This window comes from Aythya fuligula, chromosome 2, assembly GCF_009819795.1.
Source record: "Aythya fuligula isolate bAytFul2 chromosome 2, bAytFul2.pri, whole genome shotgun sequence".
Classification (NCBI taxonomy): domain Eukaryota; kingdom Metazoa; phylum Chordata; class Aves; order Anseriformes; family Anatidae; genus Aythya; species Aythya fuligula.
This window is the reverse complement of record NC_045560.1, coordinates 47,009,592-47,036,205: the sequence shown is the minus strand read 5'-3', so window position 1 is coordinate 47,036,205 and position 26,614 is coordinate 47,009,592. Positions and strand designations below refer to the sequence as shown.

Below are 26,614 nucleotides of genomic sequence, written 5' to 3'. Positions count from 1 at the left end.
TATCATTTACTTGTTATGAGAGGTAATGTTTTGCATTTGTTTAAATGCAGACTTGTGATGTATATTGAAAGAGACAGCAGAAAGACCACACCAGGAAAAGAGCAGCAAAGCGGCAATGAATACCTGTCAAAATGCCTGGATCTTCTCATCTATCACATTGTGCGGGAGCTGCCAGGAATTCTAGGTAAATTGAGTTGGTTAACTAAACAAATCTTACCTTTGCTTACTCCCTTGAGAAGCACTTAAGTATTTCCTTAAATATACAGGTGGAAAGATCGTGTTTTCTGATCACATAAAGTTTGGATGTTATCAGCTTCATGAAGTTTCTTAGTCATGTCATGATCAGATATTTTGTATTGGAATCTTGAATGCCAGATTCAATTCAGTCAGGGAAGAGGCCCAATTGTACAAGAAGTTTTATCGATGTTCTAAAGATATTCCAAAGATTGGAAATTCTAAAAACAAACTTACCTTATAAAGCACAGAGGAAGGAGAGATATAACACAGTATATCCATGAGTAAGTGTTAATCATTTATGCTTAAATATGTATGCTGAGTACTTGCTTGAGGTGATTTTTCTGGAATATTTCAGCCTAGATACTTGAATATTTATAGATAATCTGAAATTGATCCCTTCATGCAGAAGAAAAGATGGAAAGATTTTCTCTGAGACGGCAACAGTGCTACCTTGCCCCATCCTTCATGCTTTAGGAATAAAAACTTGACATTCCAGCAAAGGAGTTGTTGTGCTAAGGATATGCATTTGGCCAATTTTATGTGTATCTGCTCAAATTTCACTAGTATATGAGTCTCTGGAACAATAAAAAGCTACTTTATATTGGTTGTACATGTTCAAATAGAAATTTGCTTGGGTGTAGCAGCTGAAGTCCTGTCAACAAGCTGTCAACATTGAATATGCTCTAACTTGTCGTAGTTAGAGCATATAGAACAGTGAAAGGCATGTGGGCAAATACGACAAAACCTGCAAATTGCAGGACATGATTTTGACTCTTTGGACAACTAGAGAAGAAGCTGGAGTAGAAAGAAGTTAACCTGAAAATCTGGAGAAGGTGATGAAACAAGATGAGTGTTTTGAGTGTTTAGACAGAAGGAATACAATCTTGAAAAAGTAATGAGTATCTGTTGGCAAGATTTGAACATCAGTTTGATATTGAATAAAACAGATATCACAGAAATCCACCCCTTATTCCATACCATTTATGTCATGCTCAGGTTACACTCTTTTCCATACATTCTAATTAGTCACCTACAGTAGTCATAGTAGTGATAACATACAGTATTATATAGTAATTAACAAGGTACAATTCAGTTCATGGGCTATTCTCACCCATTATTAAATCTCCTTGAGGTACACACCGGACCTCTCCGTTCTTTTGCATCACCCACCAAGTGTATCCAGGTCCCTGAGCGAAAACAATTCCACGAATAGGTTTGCCTTTTCCTGAGGCAGGAGTAGCCCAGACTGTTTTACCCAGCATATTTCTTACATGCACTACAGGAACTTTATCCCCATCTACAGTACGTAACAGGTTTGATTGGGCAGGTCCAGCTCGGTTGGCAGATCCCCTAGTATTGACTAACCAGGTGGCCTTTGCCAAATGCGTATCCCAATTTTTGAATGTTCCAGCGCCCATTGCTTTTAATGTAGTCTTTAACAGTCCGTTGTATCGTTCAACTTTCCTGGAGGCTGGTGCATGATAGGGGATGTGATACACCCACTCAATACCATGTTCTTTGGCCCAAGTGTCTATAAGGTTGTTTCGGAAATGAGTTCCATTGTCTGACTCTATTCTTTCTGGGGTACCATGTCGCCATAGGACTTGCTTTTCAAGGCCCAGGATGGTGTTCCGGGCGGTGGCATGAGGCACAGGATATGTTTCCAGCCATCCGGTGGTTGCTTCCACCATTGTAAGTACGTGGCGCTTGCCATTGCGAGTTTGAGGGAGTGTGATGTAATCAATCTGCCAGGCTTCTCCATATTTATATTTCAGCCATCGTCCTCCATACCAAAGAGGCTTTGACCGTTTGGCTTGCTTGATTGCAGCACATGTTTCACAGTCATGAATAACCTGTGCTATAGCGTCCATGGTCAGGTCCACCCCTCGATCACGAGCCCATCTGTATGTTGCATCTCTACCTTGATGGCCTGAGGTGTCATGGGCCCATCGAGCTATAAATAATTCACCTTTATGCTGCCAATCCAGGTCCACCTGAGCTACTTCAATCTTAGCAGCCTGATCCACCTGCTGGTTGTTTTGATGTTCTTCAGTAGCCCGATTCTTGGGCACATGAGCATCTACGTGACGTACTTTCACAGCCAGGTTCTCTACCCGAGCAGCAATGTCTTGCCACAAAGCAGCAGCCCAGATGGGTTTGCCCCTACGCTGCCAGTTGTTTTGCTTCCATTGCTGTAACCATCCCCACAGGGCATTTGCTACCATCCATGAATCGGTGTAGAGATAGAGAACTGGCCATTTTTCTCGTTCAGCAATGTCTAAAGCCAGCTGAATGGCTTTCACTTCTGCAAACTGACTCGATTCACCTTCTCCCTCAGCAGCTTCTGCAACTCGTCGTGTAGGGCTCCATACAGCAGCCTTCCATCTCCGATGCTTCCCCACAATACGACAGGACCCATCAGTGAACAGGGCATATTTCTTTTCATTCTCTTGTAACTGGTTGTACAGTGGGGCTTCTTCAGCACGACCCACCTCCTCCTCGGATGATATCCCAAAGTATTTGCCTTCTGGCCAGTCCATAATCACTTCCAATATTCCTGGGCGACTGGGGTTTCCTATTCGAGCCCGCTGAGTAATTAGTGCAACCCACTTGCTCCACGTAGCATCAGTTGCATGATGCGTAGAAGGGACCCTTCCCTTGAACATCCAGCCTAGTACTGGCAATCGGGGTGCTAGGAGGAGCTGCGCTTCAGTACCGACCACCTCCGAAGCAGATCGAACTCCTTCATATGCTGCCAATATCTCCTTTTCAGTTGGAGTATAGCGGGCCTCAGATCCTCTGTATCCCCGACTCCAAAACCCCAGGGGCCGACCTCGAGTTTCCCCAGGTTCTTTCTGCCAGAGGCTCCAGGTGGGGCCGTTCTCCCCGGCTGCAGTGTAGAGCACATTCTTTACATCTGGTCCTGTTCGAACTGGCCCAAGGGCTACTGCATGGACTATTTCCTGCTTGATTTGTTCAAACGCTTGTCGTTGTTCAGGGCCCCATTCAAACTCATTCTTCTTACGGGTTACTTGGTAGAGCGAGTTTACAATCAGACTGTAATTTGGGATGTGCATTCTCCAAAACCCCACAACACCTAGGAAAGTCTGTGTTTCTTTTTTGTTAGTTGGTGGAGACATAGCTGTTATTTTGTTGATCACATCCATTGGGATTTGACGACGCCCATCTTGCCATTTTATTCCTAAAAACTGGATCTCTCGTGCAGGTCCTTTGACTTTATTTTGTTTTATGGCAAAACCGGCTTTCAGAAGGATTTGGACTATTTTCTTCCCTTTCTCAAAAACTTCCTCTGCTGTGTCACCCCACACAATAATGTCATCGATGTACTGCAGGTGTTCAGGAGCTTCCCCCTGCTCTAGTGTAGACTGGATCAGCCCATGGCAAATGGTAGGGCTGTGTTTCCACCCCTGGGGCAGCCGATTCCAAGTATATTGAACTCCCCTCCAAGTGAAGGCAAATTGTGGCCTGCACTCTGCTGCTAGAGGGATGGAGAAAAATGCATTAGCGATATCAATTGTGGCGTACCACTTCGCTGCCTTCGATTCAAGTTCGTACTGAAGTTCCAGCATGTCCGGCACTGCAGCACTCAGTGGTGGCGTCACTTCGTTCAGGCCACGATAGTCCACTGTTAGTCTCCACTCGCCATTAGACTTTCGCACTGGCCATATGGGACTATTGAAAGGTGAATGAGTCTTGCTGATCACTCCTTGGCTCTCCAACTGACGAACTAGCTTATGTATGGGAATCAGGGAGTCTCGGTTAGTGCGATATTGCCGCCGGTGCACAGTTGTGGTAGCGATTGGCACTTGCTGTTCTTCGACCCTCAGCAACCCCACAACAGAGGGGTCCTCTGAGAGACCAGGCAAGGTAGATAATTGTTTAATGCCTTCTGTCTCTAAGGCAGCTATACCAAAAGCCCACCGGAACCCTTTTGGGTCCTTGCAATATCCTCTTCTGAGATAGTCTATGCCAAGGATACATGGAGCATCCGGGCCAGTCACAATGCGGTGCTTTTCCCACTCATTCCCAGTCAGACTCACTTCAGCCTCCAATACAGTCAACTGCTGAGATCCGCCTGTCACTCCACAAATATAGATGGGCTCTGGTCCTTTATATCTCGATGGCATTATAGTACATTGTGCACCGGTGTCTACTAAAGCCTTATACTTCTGTGCGTCTGATGTGCCAGGCCATCGAATCCACACAGTCCAATAAACTCAATTGTCCCTTTCCTCCCCCTGGCTGGAGGCAGGGCTCCCCTAATCCTGGTCAGAATCTTCTTCATTTCTGTGTTTGAAGGACTGTCTGCTGGAAGTTGGAGCAGCAAACTTTTCAGAGAATCCCTTTTTCTTGATTGTTTTCTTTTGCAACTCACGTACCCGTGCCTCTAGGGTCGCAGTAGATTTTCCATCCCATTTTCTCATGTCCTCTCCGTGGTCTCGTAAGTAAAACCACAGGGTGGCACGGGGTGAGTACCCACCATATCGTCTTCCTTGTGTGGATGAACGCCTACCCCTGATAGCTGAGACACTGCTCTGTACAGGTATGGAGGAGAATAATCTCTCTTCAAGTTGGTGAACCTTTTCAGAAAGTTTCTCCACAGTGTTCTCTTTTGGTCGGTGGACACTGGTTGGTTCAGGTGGGGAGGATGATAGATTCTCTTCAAGTTGGTGAACCTTTTCAGAAAGTTTCTCCACAGCTGAGACGCAGGCCTGTAAGGAAGAGGAGAGACTTTCTTTGTACTGCCGGAGTTGTTTAGCCACTTCATCCACTGTGGGTTCCTCATCCTCTTTCCAGGCCATTATTGCCAATGAGCTGGCATATGATGATGGTGCACTCCGTACAAACTTCCGCCACATGGGTCGTGTACACCTGACTTCATCTGGATCTTTGGATGTTTGTCTGAGGTCTGGATCCTCATAAATCACTTCCCGTACGGCTAATTCCCTCAGGTACTGGATTCCCTTCTCCATAGTGGTCCACTTGCCTGGTAGACATAAAAGTTCTTCCTTGAAGGGATACCTTTCCCTCACAGCTGAGAGGAGACGCCTCCAGAGGCTGTGAGATTGTGCTCCATCTGCAATTGCTTTGTCAATGCCTGCGTCTCTAGCAAGGGATCCCAGTCGCTTGGCTTCCCTGCCGTCTAATTCCACACAATTAGCTCCAGAGTCCCAGCATCGGAGCAGCCAGGTGACAAGCTGCTCACCTATACAGCGACCAAAATCTTTTCGCACATCTCGTAACTCACGCTCGTTTAGGCTTCGGGTAGTTACTGTTGATTTTTCGGCATCCTCATCTTCCTCCTCCTGAACCCTTGATGCCCCAGCGTCGTCGTCGTCTCCGTCGTCTCTATACCTAGATTTGGCAGAAGACTCTCTGCATTCTAAACGACCTGAATCTCTATACCATTTTTTCACCTTCTCTACAGGGGCAGCTTGCACTGCTACTGCTCGTTTCTCCGACCTTGTTACAGGGTCTGCCACAGAGGTTGGAATACCCTCTGCAGGGTCGACTTGCACTGCTACAGCTCGTTTCTCTGACCTTGTTACAGGGTCTGCCACAGAGGTTGGAATACCCTCTGCAGGGTCAACTTGCACTGCTACAGCTCGTTTCTCTGACCCCGTTACAGGGTCTGCCACAGGGGTTGGAATACCCTCTGCAGGGTCAACTTGCACTGCTACAGCTCTTTTCTCTGACCCAGCCACAGGAGCTGGAGCGGCTGCGGGAGCTGGAGCAGCTGCAGGAACCGGAGCTGGAGTGGCTGCAGGAACTGGAGTTGGAGCAGTTGCAGGAGCTGGGACTGGAGTAGCAGCAGGAGCTGGAACTGGAGTGGCTGCAGGAGCTGGAACTGGAGTGGCTGCAGGAGCTGGAACTGGAGCGGCTGCAGGAGCTGGGATTGGAGCATCTGCAGAAGCTGGAACTGGAGCGGCTGCAGGAGCTGGAACTGGAGCGGCTGCAGGAGCTGGAACTGGAGTGGCTGCAGGAGCTGGGATTGGAGCATCTGCAGAAGCTGGGACTGGAGCGGCTGCAGGAACTGGGACTGGAGCGGCTGCAGGAACTGGGACTGGAGCGGCTGCAGGAGCTGGAACTGGAGTGGCTGCAGGAGCTGGGATTGGAGCATCTGCAGAAGCTGGGACTGGAGCGGCTGCAGAGTCCACCGTAGGGGTCACAGTGGCCGTTGGATCTGTCACAGGGCTTGGAGTGGCCACAGGGTCTGTCACTAAGTTGATAGCAGTATCAATGGCAGCTCGATAGGCATGAGCCAGGCCCCAGCATGTTACAATGATTTGTGTTACTTTGGAACTGCCAGAATCATGACACCTTTTTCTCAAGCATTCTGCCAGTTTTTGAGGATTTTGCAGTTGTTCAGGGGTGAATTTCCAAAACACTGGGGGTGCCAACTGCTCCAGATGCCTGCCCATATCCTCCCATACTCCCTGCCACCCACAACTATACTGCCTCCGGGCAGATCTCCGGATGAGCTTCCTAAGTAGTTGTTTAACCTTAAGCAGAACCTGAAGCGCATTCAGGAGGCAGAACAACAAGACTATGCTGGTCTGAGTATCCCAAGGATATTCAATATCTTGGAGAGCTATTGTAGCAAGCTCGGAGGGTAAGAGGGTGGTGAAGGAGGAAGGCATAGTGATCCAGGAGGATACAGGGGTGGTGAAGGAGAAAGGGAGAGTAATCAAGTAAGAGAAAATATCTTCCCCTTTCCCCTCCACAGATTGACTCCCTAATGGAAAAAAACAATAGGTATAATTGCTAATAGTTTCCAAGATACAGTTTCCAAAATACAGAGTCGACGATGTTACTGAGTACAAATACCAAGTTAGAGTCATGACCAGATATCTCATCGTCTCATAAGCCATTGCTACAACACTCAGTACCATAATGATCTGAAACCAGGGCCCGGAGAGGATAAACAACATGACAGAGAGCAAATACGGAAAATAATGTACTATAATACTCAATTTGGAAAACAGGCGCAGCAGAGTTGAGATTAAAGCAATCAGCATTATGACAAGTGACTATTAAGCAGGTCTAATACTTACACCAATTTTAGTTTAACACACTGTGGTCAGATCTGCCGTTATCTCAACCTTTCGAGCCCCACGTTGGGCGCCAAAAAGACTGTCGTGGTTTAACCCGGCTGGCAGCTAAACACCACGCAGCCGTTCGCTCACCCTCCCCCCTCCCTCTCTGGGACGGGGGAGAGAAATGGAAAGTGAAGCCCGTGAGTTGAGATAAAGACAGTTTAATAAGACAGGACAGGAAAATAATAATAACAAAATAATAATAACAATAATAACAATAATGTTACAATGGTGATAATAGGAAAGTAATAATAATATGTACAAACAAGTGATGCACAATGCAATTGCTCACCACCCGCTGACCGATGCCCAGCTTAACCCCGAGCAGTCCGGCCCCCCTCCCCCGGCTAGCCACCCCTATATATTGTTTAGCATGACGTCAGATGGTATGGAATACCCCTTTGGCTAGTTTGGGTCACCTGTCCTGGGTCTGTCCCCTCCCAGCTCTTACTGCACCCCCAGCCTGCCTGTTGGCAGGACAGAGCAAAAGGCTGAGATGTCCTTGGCTTGGTATAAGCACTGCTCTGCAACAATTAAAACATCGGGGTGTTATCAGCACTCTTCTCATCCTAAGCCAAAACATAGCATTCCACCAGCTACTAGGAAGAAAATTAATTCTGTTCTAACTGAAACCAGGACACCCCAGATGAGTAGGAATGAGACTGTCTTTCCTGGAAAAAGCTGTGCTGTATGATGTATGAGGAAAGATAAATTTTCTATTTAAGAAAATTAATTCAGAAGGAAGGAAAGAGTGAAGGAGGGAGAAAAGAAAGAGAAGAGAGAAGGAGGAAAATGAAAAAGAAGAAAAGGAAAAGTGGATATGAGAAGGAAGGAACTGAGTGGAGGAAATAGGAGGAAGTAAAGAAGAAATGGAAAGGGGGTGGGGAAAAGGATGGAGAGAAGGAAAGAGGGGAAAGGAGGAAGACAAAAAGGAATGAAGGAGAAAATGAGATTTATGTGTCCAGTCTGAATAATTGGCATAAAAATGCTTATTAAAGCTGGTGGGTGAGATCTCCTAAAGAACAGAGTAAGAAAGGTAAATAGCAACACAAGGAAGGAAATGCTGAGAGTCTTCAAGAAAGAAACGGAGTAAACTCAGCTGTGATTGTGTATGACTTGTCATTAAATAATAATAAAAAAAATCACAACTTTATTTTTCTATGAGATGATAGCTGATTTATGTTTCTTCTTGTTACATTATTGTTAGAATATTGAAAATGAAGTAGTAGCACTGCAAAGGTCAGCAGTTCCAATGGTCGTGCTGCTATTTTAAAGAAACTTTACTTCTTATGAGAATGCAGGTTTTTGCCTTGTTGCAAACAGCTGGTCTTCCCCCACCTCCCTTTTTCTAACTTTTCTGACTAATCAGGTTCATATTTGGGTATATTGTAGGACTTGGAAGTCTCAAACTATAAATGTTTTGAGGCAGAAATTCACGTTCTACTATCTATGTATGCTATATGCAACTAATGCAGTAGGCCCTGATATTTTCTCAGAGCTTGAAAGTGCTATAAATCAAAATAATCTGTTTCTTTAATATGGGTTCTGCTTTATTTATTTATTTATTTTTATGCTTTGTTTTCCTTTTCATGCTAGATTTGTGTTTTGATTGTTTTTATTGAGATTAAACTTTCTGTCCGTATCTGTCAGAAGGCTTTTTCTTTTTTATTGCTGTAAGTATGATGGAGGATTATGTTCTGCTTGAGGAGGTAGAAGTTATGAGCTTGTAGGAAAAATGACGAGAGTTGCCAGGTGGAACAGTTAAAAACAGTTTAACTGTTGATTTAGAATTAATCCTAGGTGGTTTTTAATATGCATTTAGTTAAGCTCCTTACTGATCCCATCTTCTTCCACCAGATGTAGCTATAAACCAAATAGATTAACAAGTTGTAGAAATTGCCATTGAAGATACATTTAAATAAATGAAATAAAACGATAATCTTGTGGATAAATTTTAAAGTTTGCAGTTGCTGTAGGTAACAAAGTAATTTTATTCAGGTATGTTTAATATATAACCTCTCTCTAAAAGATAGATATAATTTGCTTAGATCACACTAAGAATTGAAACAACTGCATCTATTTATCAACAAATGGACAGAAGTGGTGATTGTGAGACATATAGAAAGAGAGTGGAGGGTTCAACTGATTATTTGTTAATCACAGAGAGGTCTTGTCGAATTATGGTTTTGTTAGTAATTCTAAAGAAAAATGCTTTGATGAAAAGACGATATTTTGTTTTATGTATTTGGAGAGTTTTAGGCAACATTTTCATTAGCAGTATCTTATAGAATGATTCAAATCTTTAAGGATAAGTATTTTTACAATGTAATTTAGTCCCTGGCTCTGTCATTTTGCCTTTGTTGAAAACTGTACTCCATGGGAGCAGAGGAAAAGCATTGCTATTTTTCAACATGAGTAGACTCTGTGACTTTCTTTTAAAGGAAGGGCCTGTTCTGACATGAAAATTGTATAAAATACTGAATCATGTCCTTTATTTGTTTAATAGCTATGTGGTTTCCTTTTTACAGTTTTGTGTAGCTCTCTCATTAGGGAAAACATATAGTAAGTGTTTTTTAAAGACAGGATTTGGCTTATAATATTTCAGGCTAAAAGGACTGGATTTTCTTTCTTTGCATGTGACTTTTCTCTTGCTTCTTCTATTCTTTATTCCATGCAGAAGTGGTCATGGATTTCTGAGACAACAATGTAAGACAAATTCAGCATAATGTTCCTTGGCTTTTATATTTCTCTTCTGAAGTTTGAATTACAGTTCTCACTACTGAAATTAGATTTTTGTTCCCTCATTGTTGTGTCTGAGGTTTGTTATGGACTAAGTTCTCTCACTGACCTGCTGCTACCTCTTTCTGTGAGATCATGAGAGTGTTCTTTAGATAATTAACATCATTGTTAAATCTGTGTTTATGCGTGCTCAGCTGGTGGAAGGCTTTTGAGGAAGTGGGGAACATTGCTTATTTCTTTCTTCTGGTGCTACTGTTGCTGCAGGAAAAATACACTCCTTGAATATTATGTCACCAAAATATGGTGAAGATCTTGGTGAGCTCTAGTGATAGGACAAGGAGTAATAGCTTCAAACTAAAAGAGGGAAGATTTATTCTTTACTCTGCGGGTGGTGAGGCACTGGCACAGGCTACCCAGAGAAGTTGTGGATGCCCAATCCATAGAGGTGTTCAAGGCCAGGCTGGATGGGGCTTTGGGTAAACTGCTCTGGTGGGAGGTGTCCTTGTCCATGGCAGGGGGGTTGGAACTGGGTGATCTTTAAGGTCCTTCCAACCCAAAGCATTCTGTGATTCTTTGATTCTATATCTTTGTAGCTGGAGCAGGAAATTGACCTGTCTGAAAACTAAATAGAAGATAAAGTATTGGATCAGTGTGGTGGTTTTACCGTGCTGGGCAGCTAAACCCCACAACCGCTCTCTCACTCCCCCTCCTTTAGATAAGGAGGGGGAGAAGTAAAGCAAAGAACAACTCACAGGTTGAGATAAGGATAATTTAATTAAAGGGAAATAATTATAATAATTAAATAAAGACTACCATGAACTAAACAATTTAACTAAGGGGAAATAAAAGGGAAAGGGGAAAAAGGGAGGAAAACAAACAAACAAAATAAATGAAAGCTATATGGAAGTGCAGAGGAAAGAAATTACTCTCTACTTCCCACAAATGAGCGATGATTGACCACGTCCTTGAAGCAAGGCCTCAACGCACGCAGCCGGTGTTCGAGAGGAGGACCGACGTCTTCTCAACGAGAGCCCACCCCCCCCCCTCTTCTTCCTGTTTCCACCTTTTATTGCTGAGTGTGACACCACATGGTATGGAATATCCCTTTGATTGGTTTAGGTCAGCTGCCCTAGTGATGTTTCTCTCCTCACTTTTTTGCCCACCCCCTAGGAGGGTTAGAGAAAGGCCCAATGCTGTGCCACTGCTGCTCAGCAGTAGACACAACACTGGTGTGATAACACTGCTGTTCCAGCTACAAGTACAGAGTACGGCACTGAATGGGCTGCTGCCGGGAAAGTTAACATTCCAGCCAGACCCAGTACAATCAGCCTTTTTTTTTTTTAATCATCATGCACTCACATGACCACAATTTCATCAGGAGGGAGAAGGTGGGATTGCAGTGAGGATACTGGAACAGAGATGCCTTTTTTTTTTTTTAATCATCATGCACTCACATGACCACAATTTCATCAGGAGGGAGAAGGTGGGATTGCAGTGAGGATACTGGAACAGAGATGCTTTATAAGTCATTTTGTGCTGTTTAGCAAACTAGTTATGTTAGATCTGTCTGAAATGTTGTTTTCTGTAGGTGACATTCTCAATGCCTTAACAAATGTCTCTGGACGCAAACACCCATCAACGCTTCAGGCCAAACAGCTGAAGATGTGCCTTCCCATGATGCCTGTACTACTTCATCTGGTGACATCCCAGGTACATTTTTTTTCAAGAATTTTTAAACAAAGTACAAACTCTTGCAGTTTCCCACAACCTAACTTCTGCTGCTTAAAAGATCAAATAGATCCTTTTATTAATGTATAATTAGGTTGATGGGTATTTGAGTGAAGTAGCAGCATGAAAGGTGTAAACCTTATTTTTGCATATTGTAGGACAGCTCAAATGATAAATATATATTTTGCCTTCTTTCTCAATATAGCTGCGAAAAAATGTTTTTACTTTTTCTGGTCATAAGGTATACAGTTACTGTAACTTTTAAAACTTTTGCTAAATTCATATAGGTATTTCGTCCCAGGATAGTCACAGAGGAGTTTCTTTTCAACTATGGGACCTTACTTGTGAGTATAACCATCATAAGTTAAATTTTGTTTGCAAAAAATACATATGCATAAATTTTTGGTAATTACTTAATGCAATGAAATTACATTAATAAATTAGAGAGGTCTTTATTCTGAATATTTTTTTTTTAGTTTTGATTTTTGGACTATCATCAATGACATAAAATTCAACAAAGATAAATGCCTTGTTCTGCACCTGGGATGGAGTAATGTAGTACACAAGTACAGGCTGGAGAGCAGCTCTCCAGAAAGGTATCTGGGGGTGCTGGTCAACAGCAAGCTCAACATGAGTCTGCAGTGTGCCCTGGCAGCCAAGATGGCAAACTGTATTTTTGTGTGCATTAAATACAGCATAGCCACCTGGTTGAAAGAGGTGATTCTCCCACTATATTTAGCGTTAGTGCAGCCTCACCTTGAATATCGCAAGCAGAGGAGGGCAACAAAGTTGATAAAAGGATTGGAAGGCATGTCCTGTGAGGAGAGGCTGAGGACACTTGTCTAGTCTGGAGGAGACCAAGAGGTGACCTCATGGCTCTCTACAACTCCCTGAGGATGGGAAGTGCAGAGGGAGGTGCCGGTCTCTGTTCCCTGGTCACTGATGACATGAGGGAACAGCACAAAGCTGCTCCAGGGGAAGTTCAGACTGGACATTGCAAAAAATGTCTTTACCATGAGGGTGGTCAAACACTGGAACACGGCTTCTTGTGAGGCGGTTGATGCCCAGTGCCTGTCAGTGTTCAACAGGCATTTGGACAATGTCCTCAATAATGTGCTTTAACAATATGCTTGGTTATGAAGTGGTGAGGCAGATGGACTTGATTTTTGCAGGTCCATTCTAACTGAACTGTTCTGTTCTACTCATTTTGTTCTATTGAAAACTACATATATCTACAGCAATCTATTGAGTTGAAGGGAAAATATGCTATCTTGGATTCCAGTGTACTCTGCATATATATGATATATTGCAAATTACTTGTGTACTTTATTTTACCTCTGAGTTAGGTTTACCTTTGAGTTGCACCCAGTATTCTTTATAGATTTTTTGCTGAAGCCCTGACTAGAAATTAATATAAAGTTGCCAGTACTTCTACATTGTATTTAGTTGATGAAAAGCTGAGTATTATAAGCTACAGAGATATTTGTCTCGTAACATCTATAAATAATTTATGATATTAATGATTGTAAATGAATATTTAACTGTCCCATAAGATAGTATAGTTAAAATGAAGTATTACTGTTGTAATATAGTTTCCATATATTGAAGCTGTTGTTTCTGCTGAATGAGGAAAAAGCTCATTTCTAAAGTTGTGTAGCAGAGTTAAGCAAATACTTTTAAGTCCGCATGTTCATAAGTGACAGCTATGTATTGATTTCCACAATCGCATGCAGAAGAAATGCTTCACCACAGACAGCTATATTAAATTCTACTGTTCAGGCTCACTTCTCGTTCTCCTTTGACTTGTGATTCCAAGAAAATGTGGGTGTAATTTAGGTCTCCTAGTCAGTGATTGAGAAGAAAGTGTCCTCAAAATGTCTGTAGAAAAATTCACATTACAATAAAGAGAAATGGATGTTGGATTACAAAATATTTTATCTCTTTAAAGCACTTGTAAGTAGCCAGTGGATTTATTAACGGTTTTGAATCAACCATCTAGAAGGTGAAATTCTTTAGCCAATGGTATAGGTACAGGAGGCCAGGTACGACATAGGTTCTCTTTTGACTTTTCTCCAAATAACTTGAACTACTGACTGAGGAAATCAGGCTGGTTATGTTACCACACCTTTTCTCTCAGAGTAAGGAGGGGACCGATTATTTCCTGTCTCTTGTCCTGCTATGTCTGTTGAACAAGGCAGTTCAGGAACTTAAATATGCTATTTCAATTTATGCCTAAAAAGTGCAGGGAAGTAGTACATTTGAAAAATGAATATCAAAATAGAGTCTATTTTATATAACTGTGTTATGATATGACTAATGTAATTACTTCTGGAAGAGTAACTATCCGTTCTACCAGGGAACAGTCTACTCTGGAATTTTTTTGTTTAGCAACATTCCCAGTGGCATCTGTAAAGGGACAGTTGATCATCGGCTTGTATTTTTTCAAAGTATTGCACTATAATTGAGGCCTCTAAGACTTGAGCAAGCCAGTCCTTCAGGTTTTTTGTTGTAATTGTTGTTTTGTTTTCTGATTTATTCTGAAATCTTACTCTTTACAATGAAAAATGATTAGGAGTGGAAAGATGTGTGCTTGGTATTGGGAAAGAAAAAAGTAGTTATTTTCCTGTAACTGTTGTTCATTGAGAAATATATTTTTTTCTTGCTGCTTTGAAGTTATTTCTGTCATCACTGTAATTCTCAGTGCTCCTGTGAAAAGAAATTGAGAGGGAGTTGGGACAGTCCTTTCATGTTTTCAGCTGTATATAGAAAGACATGGAAAAGACAGGCGGTGCCCCAGAGGCACAGCTAATAGTAGGCTCCCAGTGCAATGCAATGGGTGCACACTCACCTGCAGTGGCATACACATATTCTCCATTGCTGAAAAAACAGCAGTGTATAAATGCATCTTCTTCTTGTGTTTCCAACAGAAAATTAAGGAAATAAGCAATGGTTATAAGCACAAGAACAGTTTATGTATGAACTATATTGATTTTTCTAGATTAGTCTTGATGCTGTGGTTATGTGTGAAACTGTCTTAAATGAGCAAACAAAATAATTTGCTCTCTTCCAAAACAAATTAATTACATTATAACTGTAATTTTCTTCAAATGATCAGGAAGGTAAAACACCTGTTTTTTTAACAGAAACAATAGCTTTTTATGACTGCCTCTGAGATATTTTCAGATTATGAAATATACAATTAATTTCTATCTGAATTCCTAATTAGAGAAGAATCCTTTAGCTGTTTCTCACATACTGTGGAAAAGTAACCCATGTAAGCACTTCTGCCAATTTAATATGTAATAACAAAGCTGTAATTGATAAAGCAATATGAAACAAGTGTTTCAAAGCAATCGTTTTCTTAATGCTTTACATAATATAAATATATAAAGTTGTGTGCACACTGAAAATCAGATGTTATCCATGATATGTTCTCTGTACATTAAATCAGCAAATAAAAACATATCATAAATTTGGCTGAGAAGTTCTCCTTCTCTAGCAAGTGCCATTAACACGTCTTTTGCATATCCTGTGAAATAAACAACTATGCTTAAAAGTGGAAGCAAAAGAGTGAAATCAAGATTAAAAGGCAAAAGAATAGTGGGTGTACATGTACAATATTTACTTATCCCAGATTATTAATACTTCATTGTTCCTGTTCTTCCAAATGATGAGTTATTTAAGTGATTTAGTAGAAGGCTATGCCTTTTTCTATGCACTCTTGTGCGTAAGTGTATCCATAGTGTTGCGTAGAAGGCATGGAGATCAAAAGATGGTACAAATAACAGAAAATTGCATTTTCCGGAAGAGTCTTTGGTCTTTTTAGTGAGTTATTTTAACATAGGCATATACAAGGTAGTTCAAAGGCTTTTTAGAAAGTACAGTTTTCTGTTAACAATAAAGTAAGACATTTAATTACTGCCTATTTAGCTGGAAATGCTATCATTCCTGACATTAGTCAAAGTAACGGTCCTTACTGTACCCTACATTTAAGTGTCCAGCAGCATTAAAAACTTGCAAAATTATTTTATAATAGCCAGATCATGGATGCTTTGTCTTTCATATCTAAATTATTATGAGAATTCCTAACTGCATGTACGTTAACATTTTGTATTTACACAGCCTTTAAAGAATTTCATATTGTAATTAATCGGTAGTTATGCTTCTTCATTTTTGTTTCTAAAGTGTTTCAAATAAATGCTTCTTCTTCTGTAGAATTTTATCCGATCTATAGATTCAGGAGAAACCAACTTGGATGGAGCAATAGGTAAGATAATCTATGATATTGCTGCACTTTCATATGTAGGCATTATAACTGTTGCATTTTGAAAAGAAATATAATGATTTTTACCAATAGGACCAGCTGCATCAGAAGAATTGATTAAGACTACTTTATCAACATTTGAAGCAGTAACACAGCATCCTGTCTTGTTGACAAGCCATCGCACGACAGTAAGTCTGGCAACAAATTAATTAATTGCAGGGTAGTTGGCTGAAACCTATTGATAAATTGAATGTTTTGAAGATTTAGAAGCTGTTTGAATTATGCGTTAAAATGTATTGTGGTTCTATCTGACAAGAATATTTTATTGTTTATAAATAGATTTAAATTTCAAGGACAAAGTAAAGCATTTGGACTTGGTTTACTACATTTGGTTCAAAAATTACAGAGAGAATGAGACAGATATTTGCTTAAGGTTTGGCAATAGCAGTTCTTAAAATGATTTTCATATAAATTTAACACTTGATTCTGTAAGCAAGTATGTTGCTACATATTCATGATTTTTTTTCCACTTTGTCTTTATGCTTTCAATATATCTTTGAAAAAACAGTTTTGAGGGGTTGAAGACACCATTTCATCAATACCATTCCCAGTGAAATCATCAACAAGAGTAACAGTTTATAACAGTTATGATATTTTTGTTTGCATGTGTGGATGTTTTTCTCAAAGTATAACTGTTTGCTTACCTAAAATTGTATTACGATTACTAAACCCACATATTGTATGTCTCACGTATCACTAAAAATTTGTTTTCTTCAAAGTTTTTGGTTAGTTTTTATTTGAGCTAAGCTGGTTGAATACAATAGTTATGTTATGAAATAATTGTCAGCAAAACAGTAGGTCAGAAGGCTTGAATTAGTGATTGACAAATCATTGTAAGTTGTCCCAATGTGCCTGAATTTTGTGCCTGAATTCCCAGCAAAAGTATGACCCACCATACTTAATGGGATGACCATTTAAGTCCTATTGAAATTTGTGTTTCTGTACTGAAATTAAGTTAAGGGGACACTCATTATAGCACTTAAGTCAAGCACCTAAAACAGCTTTATTTTATCAAGTTACGCTAGATAAGAATGAGTGTGTCTTATTTTGACAGAAATATGTACCATATTTTATAGAGGTCTGTCAACATTTACTAAAATTGCAATACCTTCTGTCCGCACATTAAGTAGGATTCACCTAGCTGCTGTTTAAACTTTAATGGTCTGGTTCTTGTTTTGTTTTGCTCTGGAAAAATAGCATGAAGGGGATAGCTCCCTTTTACATCCCTTCCTCCTCTGCTCCTGTCCCCTCATTCAGTACAACATTATAGTGAATTATAGGGAATGACTGTCCCACTCTCTTGTAAGTAACCCTTGGCTAGTAAGAAGTGAGTTTTAGTTAAGTACCTAAATCAGTGGGGAACAATTTACTTCATCACACATGTTGAAAGTTTTAGTTGTTTGTTTAAAGCCCACATGAACACATCAAGTAAGATGTAGATGTAGATAAAACTTCCTGACTTTCCAATGACTGTGAATTTATGACACACATTGCTTTAGTATAATAGGTTCTATGACTCAGAATGTCTGTATCAAAATTTATTAATTTAAGAATAACTATATCTTTGTCAATGAACAATTTTCTTTTTTTATTAGTTTGAGAAAATAAAATTCATTACTTTGTTCACTCATTTTCAGAAAGAACAGTTCTCCCTAGTTTAAGCCTTCCTGACACTCAACAAATAGCCATTCAGACAGAAAATAAAGTGGAGAAAGTGCCTTTAATTCAGTATGTTAAATTCAAGAAATTGTCCACTGTAATTAATAATCTCTAACCACATCTGCCACTAGTGGTGCAAACAGTAATTAGTTTAATACTATTTACGAAGTCTAGTGTGCTAATTATACTTGAATGTACAGCTTACATTACTTCAGAGGAAAGTGGTACTTCATCTTCTATGATGCATACAGAATATTTTTAGAAATGCTGTTACTCAAGGGATATCTTCTAATTGCTGCTCACTGTGCATGACTGGAATCTATGAATATAAATGCCAGCACCCAGTGGAACTTGGTGCTTTTTTTAAAAGTTGAAGCTAGACATGTTCAAGGTTCCAGATCAATATTTAAGTATAGCAGCGGTTAATAGGAAACTCTTTTACTGAGAGAAATGTGTATTTTAGGTTGATCTCTGATGCCTTGATTGTTCATTTAGTCAAAGTTGGATATGAGCAGCATTTTATGAAAGGGAGAGTGGAAAAAAAAAAAAAAAAAACATTCTTGAGGATGTGTTTTTTCCACTATAACTGTGATATTTCTTTAAAATTTCTAATCAGAAATTAAATTCATATTTTTAACTAGGTTTAATTAATTTAATAATAAATGAGGTTACATTAAGCAAGCAGAACCAGTGTTTTTTGTTTAGGTCTGACTTAATTTCGCTGCAATGAAAGTTCTGTAAGTTAAGATGAGTTTAAGAGTAACATTTCTGTGTTTTTTTTCCACTTTGAGAAGAAAAAAAATACGCTTTTTCTGGGTTTTAGTTTGTTTGATTTCCCTTTGTATTTGTACCTTGAACAAAGAAGGTTGAACAAATTGATTTTCGTGATCAAATTTCTGATTGCCATCGACCTGAAGAAAGTTATTGAGGAGATTAATTTCTGTGGTGACTGACTATATTTTATATTGCTAAGTATGGTAAAATTAAGTGAAACTAATTTAAAGGAGTGCCAGTAATGAGCAGTCATTTCATTTTGTATGCAGTTGTTTGCATTTTTACAAGATATAAAGTAGAGAATAACAGTAAGTGCAACTCAGCATGTTTTGACCAAACTGTACTCAAATATTATGATGAAGGCCCTCAAAAAGAATCTATATAGGCTGGAATGGAACATAAGCCATGGTTTTGTAAACCAGCACAGATCCATGTGTTTGTTTCCTCCTTATACCTGAAACAGAAAACTATTTAATAAATTCAGATAATAAGTGTTATAAATATATATATGTAAATTTTGGTAAAGGTTCAAATTTAATTAAGAATTATGTACCACAAGTATAATTAGTATATTTCTTCTCTTTCTCTGTTAAGTGTACTCATTTGCCAAAAAAAAGGACCAATAGTAATTCAGAGTGCTTTGAGCAGTGATGAGGTTCATGATAGCAGTCAATCAGTTCCTGTGGGAATCCTTTTTGTACTCTAACTAGCTCCTAAAAATGCTCTCCACACTGCACAGACAATCTTTTACATGAAGCATGAAAGTTCTCTGGTTGAGACAAAAGTTGTCAGCTATGATTCTCCTCCTAAAGGTTTCAGAACCTATTTTTAAAAATCAGGCCTAAATAAAAGAACCTTGAACCTGATGAGTTGCTTGATGGGAAGTCAAGGGAAAAGCAGTATGACATGGAAAACTACTGACTGACAATATGAGAGTTATTATTTTTACCGCACATGACAACAGGGGATAGAAACTTTAGCAAGTGCTTCTCTCAGCTCATCTTAGTCTTTTCTTTATTCAGCATCAATGTGTTCTTCATCCATAAGCTGTTCTGATCTAACCACTGACACCCTAATTTTGTCAATGTAGGGCATGACTATGTGGACATATTTTACATCATTTCATCAATCACTCCTGCTTTTCAAGCGGATTAAAAGCATACACCCCATGTGGCTTTCTGTCTATTACACTAATCCACATGACACAAGGCTTTTTTTTGGTGTGCAAAACCAGTTCTGTACTAATTGACATATTGAGTCAGTCAATCAGTGCTGTCTCTTCCCTGAAGTAAAAAAAGAAAAAGAAAAAAAAAAATCTCAATGAAGATTCTGTAGTTCTGAAGACTTTTCAACAAAAATTACAAAAATGTCATCCTTCTCCCCAATTCATTCTTACATGTATTATATTATTGTTTCCATTACATTCTGAGAGATTACTGGGAATATAAAGAACACTGAGGAGCATGCTGTGCCTGCAGCAGATGCTTTAAGAAATTTGAAGGCAGCACAATTCTAATCCCATGGTCACTCAGCAGCAACTTTGTATGTGGAATTTTAATGAGCATAAATGTCAGGGTGATGTTGGTTGTTGTGGATCTTACTTGGGACTGGAAATAAGGTTCTGGAAGCTGATCGTCGTTGCTTTATTACATTCTGCTTTGAATTGTGGGTAAGGAGAAGGTATTTGTCAGTAGTTGTAAATTAGACACGTGCACACTGAAAAGAATAAGAGACCTCAAGAAAAATCTCTGAAGGTAGTGTGCTTTGTCATTTGCAAGCATGGGTAAGGTAGCTGCATGGAATGGGCAATGTAGTTTCTTTATTTCCAGTCCACCCTGTGTGACACCAAATGCAAAGACTTTGTCCATAAACACTGCCCTGAAGAGCTCTGGAACTCAGCTGTCAGCAAGGTAAAGATTCTTTAGGCTGGTAATGTTAGTCGTATTGAGGCAAGTTCTGTGGCCTTGAGAAGAGAGTTAAGCTACCCATAAAAACGTAGCCTATGTTGCAGGTGATAACAGGTAATGTTGGCTATATGCTAGTTTGTTAATACGTGGCGGTTGCATGTATGTGTTGAGTAGCTGAATTCATCCTTGTTGACTAGCACAAGTGAATGGATGTGTAGTTCTCCATCATAGGGTTCCTTCCCTAAATAGGAATATGCTAGTATGGGACCCTTCCTCTGTGAGCCCTTGCAGTGTTATAACAGCTCTTTAGCGCTTATATATGGAGCTTTGACATTGCTTGGTGAGGTTAAGGAAAAGCTGAGGCAATGTTTCTTTCTTTTGAATGTAGGAAAGTTTATTTAGGGTGCTGGCCTTATGTGTCTAATGTGGCCTGTACAGTAGAGACAAAAAGAAAGACTGAAATCACAGTTGTCTCTTCCAAGCCTCCTCCCATTAGTGCTTGAATACTTCATTACTCTGAAGATACGGCTTGCCTCTCTTTCTCTTTTGAAGGTTAAAGGAACACTGAGACTTTACAGAAGATTTTCCATTAAACTGTGGTTTGCTTCCAATAGATCTGATCTGTGTAGCTGATAAAATTCTGTAGAAAAGTGAGTACAGCTTTTGCTGGATGCTCAGACCTCAGTAGTAAAGTTTTCCTTGCAGGAATCAATGTTATTAAGAAGACAGATGTTCTTTTTTGGATTGTTTTTTTGGGTTTGGATACTCTACTTGGATTTTCAGAAAGTTTTTGACAGTCAATGCACCAAAGACTCTTAAAATCCATCAGTGGACCTTTCTTCTTATCTTATAGATCAGCTTCTTTTACGTAGTTAAAATTTAGTAAGTAGAGAACTGAGATCAATTTTAAAAGTGTAGGTATATTAAGAAGGATGCATTACAAAGATCTATGTTGCTATTTATAAGTAATTCAGAAAAGGGGATGAATAGTGAGGTGACAGCTGACTGATGATGCTAAGTTATTCACAGTAGTGAAAACTAAAATTGACAGAAGAGTTGCAGAAGGTTTTCAAGATACTGAGTAAAAGAACAACATAATGACATGCAGTTCAATACTGATAAATGTCAAGTGATGCACATAAGGAAAATCATCCAATTATGCCTATACGATGTCAGTCTCTAAACTACTTGTAACTGTTTTGGCTATCTTTTAGCATAGTTTTTCTATGAAAATGGTGGTGTTACATTCAACTGTAATCAGAAAGACAACTAGATTATTAGAAACAACTGATAAAAGACCACAGAAAACACCACAGTGCCATAGAAGTCCATGATTCCCTCCAGTCTTGGATACTGAGGTCTTGGATAGTTGTGGTCTTTCACTCTAAAAGAGAAAAAGTACAGTTTGATGTTGCAAGGCGGGACTGAACAGATAAAAAGTTCAGCTTGGAAATGAAAGAAGGAGCATATAAATTAATGGATGGCATGGAAAAGATGAATTAGAAATAATTATTCATGTTTTTTGAGTGAGTATCAAGTTGGTAACTAGATAGGTGTTTTAAAATAAAGTGCTTTTTCATAAAGCCTAACTGAAGTGTGGAATTCAGTGTTGTAGGTATTGCACATGCTAAAAGTATAAATACATTTTAGGTAAGATTGGACAGATATATGAAGAAATGTTGGTAAGCTTTTATTAAATGCAAAAATACTGATGCAATTTCAGCTTAGGAAAATTTCTTAACTCGAGTTGCTAGAAGCTAGAGATGTACAAATCTAGAAGCTTTGTATGTTTCTCCTATTCTTATTCTTCTCCTTTCCAATTGTTAGAAACAGGATTACTAGGTTTGAACTACATTTTTCCTTGGTCTTGTGCATACGTAGTATAGCTGGGAGATGTGACTGTAATGTGTATGAAAATTTCTAGTATTTCATTGCTATTTTTTTCAGTACCGATGACAGCATAGTCGTTGAATGCCACAGTCACAGAATTATACAATAGTGGACTTGTGCAGTTAGGGAGGGGTCCATTGTGGACTAGGTATCAGTCTCCTTAGTAGGTGGTAGGAACCCAGATATAGCTATGATCATACCAATATTCAAACTAATATTAAAACTATCTAGTCTATTTAGGCATAAATTATATTTCCTACTTTTTTTTTTTAATTGTAAATGGTCATAATGATAAAGTCTGAAAAGAAAATATCTGAATACCTTCATGCATACATGGAGATTCGATGCCAAGAAGATGTCAGCAGTCGTTTAAAAGAATAAAAAAATGAATCCTTGCTTGAGTATTTGTTTCAATAGCTCTAAAAATACCAAAAGAGTGATAAGATGCTTCTGTATACTAACCTTATAGAAATTTATTAAATTTGCTGATTAATTTATTTAAAGTATTTTTATGTACTGAATACAGTATTATTATGCTTTCCTCTCATACACTCCAGTTTATTTCACCTTGATATCTTGTTTTAAAATTTGTGTGCACATTGCATCACAAAATAATTTTCCATAGAGTTAGTGCTACTGCACCAAATTGAAATGAGGCAAACACCTGCTGTGGAGCATTCCATTCTAAACAGATTGCCAAAACTGGGGTTTCTATTAGTAAAAGGTCAGAAAAAAGCTACTAAAATTATTTAAGACCTAATGAATGTTCTTTACAATGACAGTTAAAATATATTTATCTTAGAAAACACTGATTTGACTGCATTATCTAATGCGGAAGGACTGTCATTAATACTAGACGAAGATGAAAGGAAATCTAGGTTTCAGAAATCAAAGTCGCATCATACTGCTGTGTACTGCCATCTTAATCGGTGTCAGTCTGACTCAGTGCTGCTGCTAAGTGATTTTTAATATTCCACATCCATACATTGCTTCAGATAAATGAGAGATGTTCTTTTGCCTTGTTTCTGTCTGACAGCTTTAATTTACTACTTAAACGTGTCTCTTCATTTGAGGAGCATTGCAGTAGGTTGAACTGTTCTTTTGGATTGAAGAACCTTAAGTACATATATTTTTTAACCTTACAAGTTTGTGATAGCGGATCAATTACCATTTGCAGAACAGTTTAGAGACCTACAAATGGAGCAGTTAGAGTGTAGTGTATTATTTATCTTACTACGGACTAAGATGAAATATTTCAAAATGATGACATTACGAAAGGCACTAGCTGCATGCATGATATATAGCATTATCTGTATAGGAATAAAGGCTATCTGTACTTGCAAGAGTAAACCAACTTCCATACCTCAAGCAAATTCCTTTACCTCTTTTATTGAAAGCATGTAACAAGGGGATTTTTTGTAATTTTTCAGAAGTGAAAAAAAGCCAAAGTCTAAACAAATCCCTTAAAGCCAGGGATTCCTTTAACAGAGACCACCAACTAGCAATGCAATGGTTAACTAAAATAGCTCTAGTTACTGCTGACTAGAGCCTAATTTCATTTAGTGACCCCTTTGCATTGTGTATTTTTAGCTTCTGTAGCTTTTTCTTAATAGTAGATGTTTAACTCTAGAGGAGTTACATCTTCTAGATTTTAATCACTAAAACAAAACACACAGGGAATTATAATCCAGTCTTACTGCACTAAATCCTATTCATGGTGTAGTAAAAGCCTACGCAGTAATTTTATTTATATAAATAAAACCAAGGGCAAGCTGTGTATCCATGATGCATACTTAAAAATTACCAGGCTGTCTCCGTCCATCTCTCCCCAAAATAAAATAAATTAAATATCTAAACTTGCTGATTTCAAATGGAATGGAAGAAGTAGGAAAAACAATATAAAAATATACTCCAATACCTTAATAAATGTTTGACCTTCCTTTTTTTTTTTTTTTTTTTTTTTTTTTTTTTTTTTTTGAAGAATCCTGAGTAATGCCATAGCTGAAGCATAACAAGTATTTCTTTCTGTTGTAAGTCCTGTATGACATTCCCACTCTTATGTCTCTTCATGCTGATGTTGTTTTGCACCACCTGCATCTGGATACTTAGTATACTTCTCTGTTCTCTTTGAGGGTATGTTGAAGCTAGAGGTAGGTTTCCAAACCAGTCACCAAGGAGGAGATGCTGTCAGCAAATCTGGAGTAGCACAATGGCAGTAGGGGCAGGGTTGTATGGGAGAGTACCTCTGAAGGAACAGAGTGATAATGTAGAATAATTTGCAAGTAGAACAGTAATCATTTTGAAGAAAAAAATATCTGCAAAGTAGGGGAGACTGTCTGTCCTGGAGTATTTAGGAAGTACTATTTCAAACCATCTCCATCTAGATTTATGAGAGTTAAGAAATAAACAGTAGATTCTGTACTATTTCCACTCTCTTTTGGTTTTTAGTCCTGCTTCAGGCACCCAAAATTAGGATAAATGATTTTCTTCAGATTATAGCTGTGATTCTTACTTTTGATCTGAAGTCTGTCCTAGACAAAGATCAGGTCTAAGTTATCAGAATAAATAGCCTAATATTGTATTCATATACAAAGATATCATTCCGATTTTTCATGCAATAATTTCATTTTTTGTTCATATTAAGATCTCTAAAGCCTGTACGGTCTAAATAGTTCTTTTACTAATGACTTAAGACTTAGCAATGTATTCTCTTAAATAGAATACTTATAATACTCTGTTTTTAATATTAAATATATAAAACTAATTTTTATCATAGTTTCCGTAAATTGATTTCAGATGGAACTAAGCCGACTAGTTCTGTGACAGATGATCAATCTGTAATTCAGCAAGCGCATAGATAATAAAGAGTTGACTGATTTATTTTCCATATTTTAAATCTTAAGTCTGTAAACTTAAATTTTAATGGAAATTCTTACATCTGCACTAAATTCTGTATTTTAAATGAAAATACACTCTCAATGAACTATACCAAAGTTGATATTGTTTTCTGTGTAAATTACTCTCTGTAACTTTATTACAGCTTACCAAAGAAAAGTGTACTTGGTGGCTTTATAAGTGTGATTATGGATGGTTTTCCGTGATTATTCATCTCTTTGATTAAGGGCTCCAGCAGTGGAATAAACATAGATATGTCTCTGTTCTATTTTTCCCCGTGAATAATCTAAACCAGATCTTTCTAATCCTCTGTTTTAGGTTGAAGACTGCGTTCTCCCACCACTAGTTTCTTTGGTCCATGGTCAGAATGGTAAGTATACGGCCACATCAACTACAGTTTCCATGAATTCCACATTTTGTTTTAATTAGACTTCAGTGTGGTCACATTCTTGGCACCTTTATTTTTAAGTGGAATGGAGACTCTTCAGCTTGCGGTTGCTCTCAGAAACCACATCACTGCTCTTAAGCCACGAGGTCATGGCTGAGGAGAAAGGGGAGAGCCTCGACTCAAACAGCAAGCTTCTGTCTCTCATTAGAGATTCCTTGCTGCCTCAGTAAGTATAATATTGTTGCTTTAGTGGGGAATAACTTGATATTCAATCCATTTTGACAGCATATTTGTTTTAAATACCCTTTTTATGTTTAAATGGCAAAATGAAAAAAAGAAATGGTAATTAGCTGCTGTCTGAGTTCTGTGCCCAACATCTCTCTCCTAGGTTAATTCAGAACTTGGTTGTTTATAACACCACCACCACTTCTGTCTGACACTAGTTTTTGCATCTTGGTGATACTGTGCCTCTGGCCGCTCTTGTTTCTTGAAGTGTCCCCTAACTGTGATTTAAATACCCTCTCTTTGTTCAGCTGATAAAGTCAGAGCATTCTAACGCCAGCATCTTCACTATTGTGGGTACTGTGGCCTCCCGGATGACATTTTAAGATCATATGGAATGGCTTATAACTTTCAAAAAAAGGAAAAGTTACACGATAATTAGTCCTCCGTGTTCACAGAAGGGTTATTGTTTCTAAACTGCTGTCCTTTCCCACTGCCCCAAGCAACAGAAAAACCCTGTGCTAGTGGATGAAACTACAGCCTGTGGGCCAGCTGTGGCCTGGAACTTAATTTATATGGCATATAGTCAAATGAGGCCTGTCATTTCAGAATGACTTGGATCTGAACCTGCTTTGGCAGGGGGTTGGACCCGATGATCTCTGGAGGTCCCTTCCAACCCCTACAATTCTGTGATTCTGTCTTTATGCTCACCTGCATGTGTTATGCATATGTG

General features: G+C 39.0%; 1 protein-coding gene across 6 annotated transcripts in view; it reads left to right on the top strand.

The window, feature by feature from the left end:
• Window positions 1–26,614, top strand: part of ULK4 (unc-51 like kinase 4) — a 241,679-nt gene that overhangs the window by 70,810 nt on the left and 144,255 nt on the right. For all 6 annotated transcript variants that reach the window (XM_032182763.1, XM_032182767.1, XM_032182765.1 and 3 more), the window contains exons 23-29: window positions 51–184; window positions 11,683–11,804; window positions 12,110–12,166; window positions 16,038–16,089; window positions 16,180–16,274; window positions 25,590–25,641; window positions 25,741–25,885. In XM_032182763.1, coding sequence (XP_032038654.1) covers window positions 51–184; window positions 11,683–11,804; window positions 12,110–12,166; window positions 16,038–16,089; window positions 16,180–16,274; window positions 25,590–25,641; window positions 25,741–25,885 — 657 coding nt within the window. The remainder of the gene's footprint in view (window positions 1–50; window positions 185–11,682; window positions 11,805–12,109; window positions 12,167–16,037; window positions 16,090–16,179; window positions 16,275–25,589; window positions 25,642–25,740; window positions 25,886–26,614) is intronic.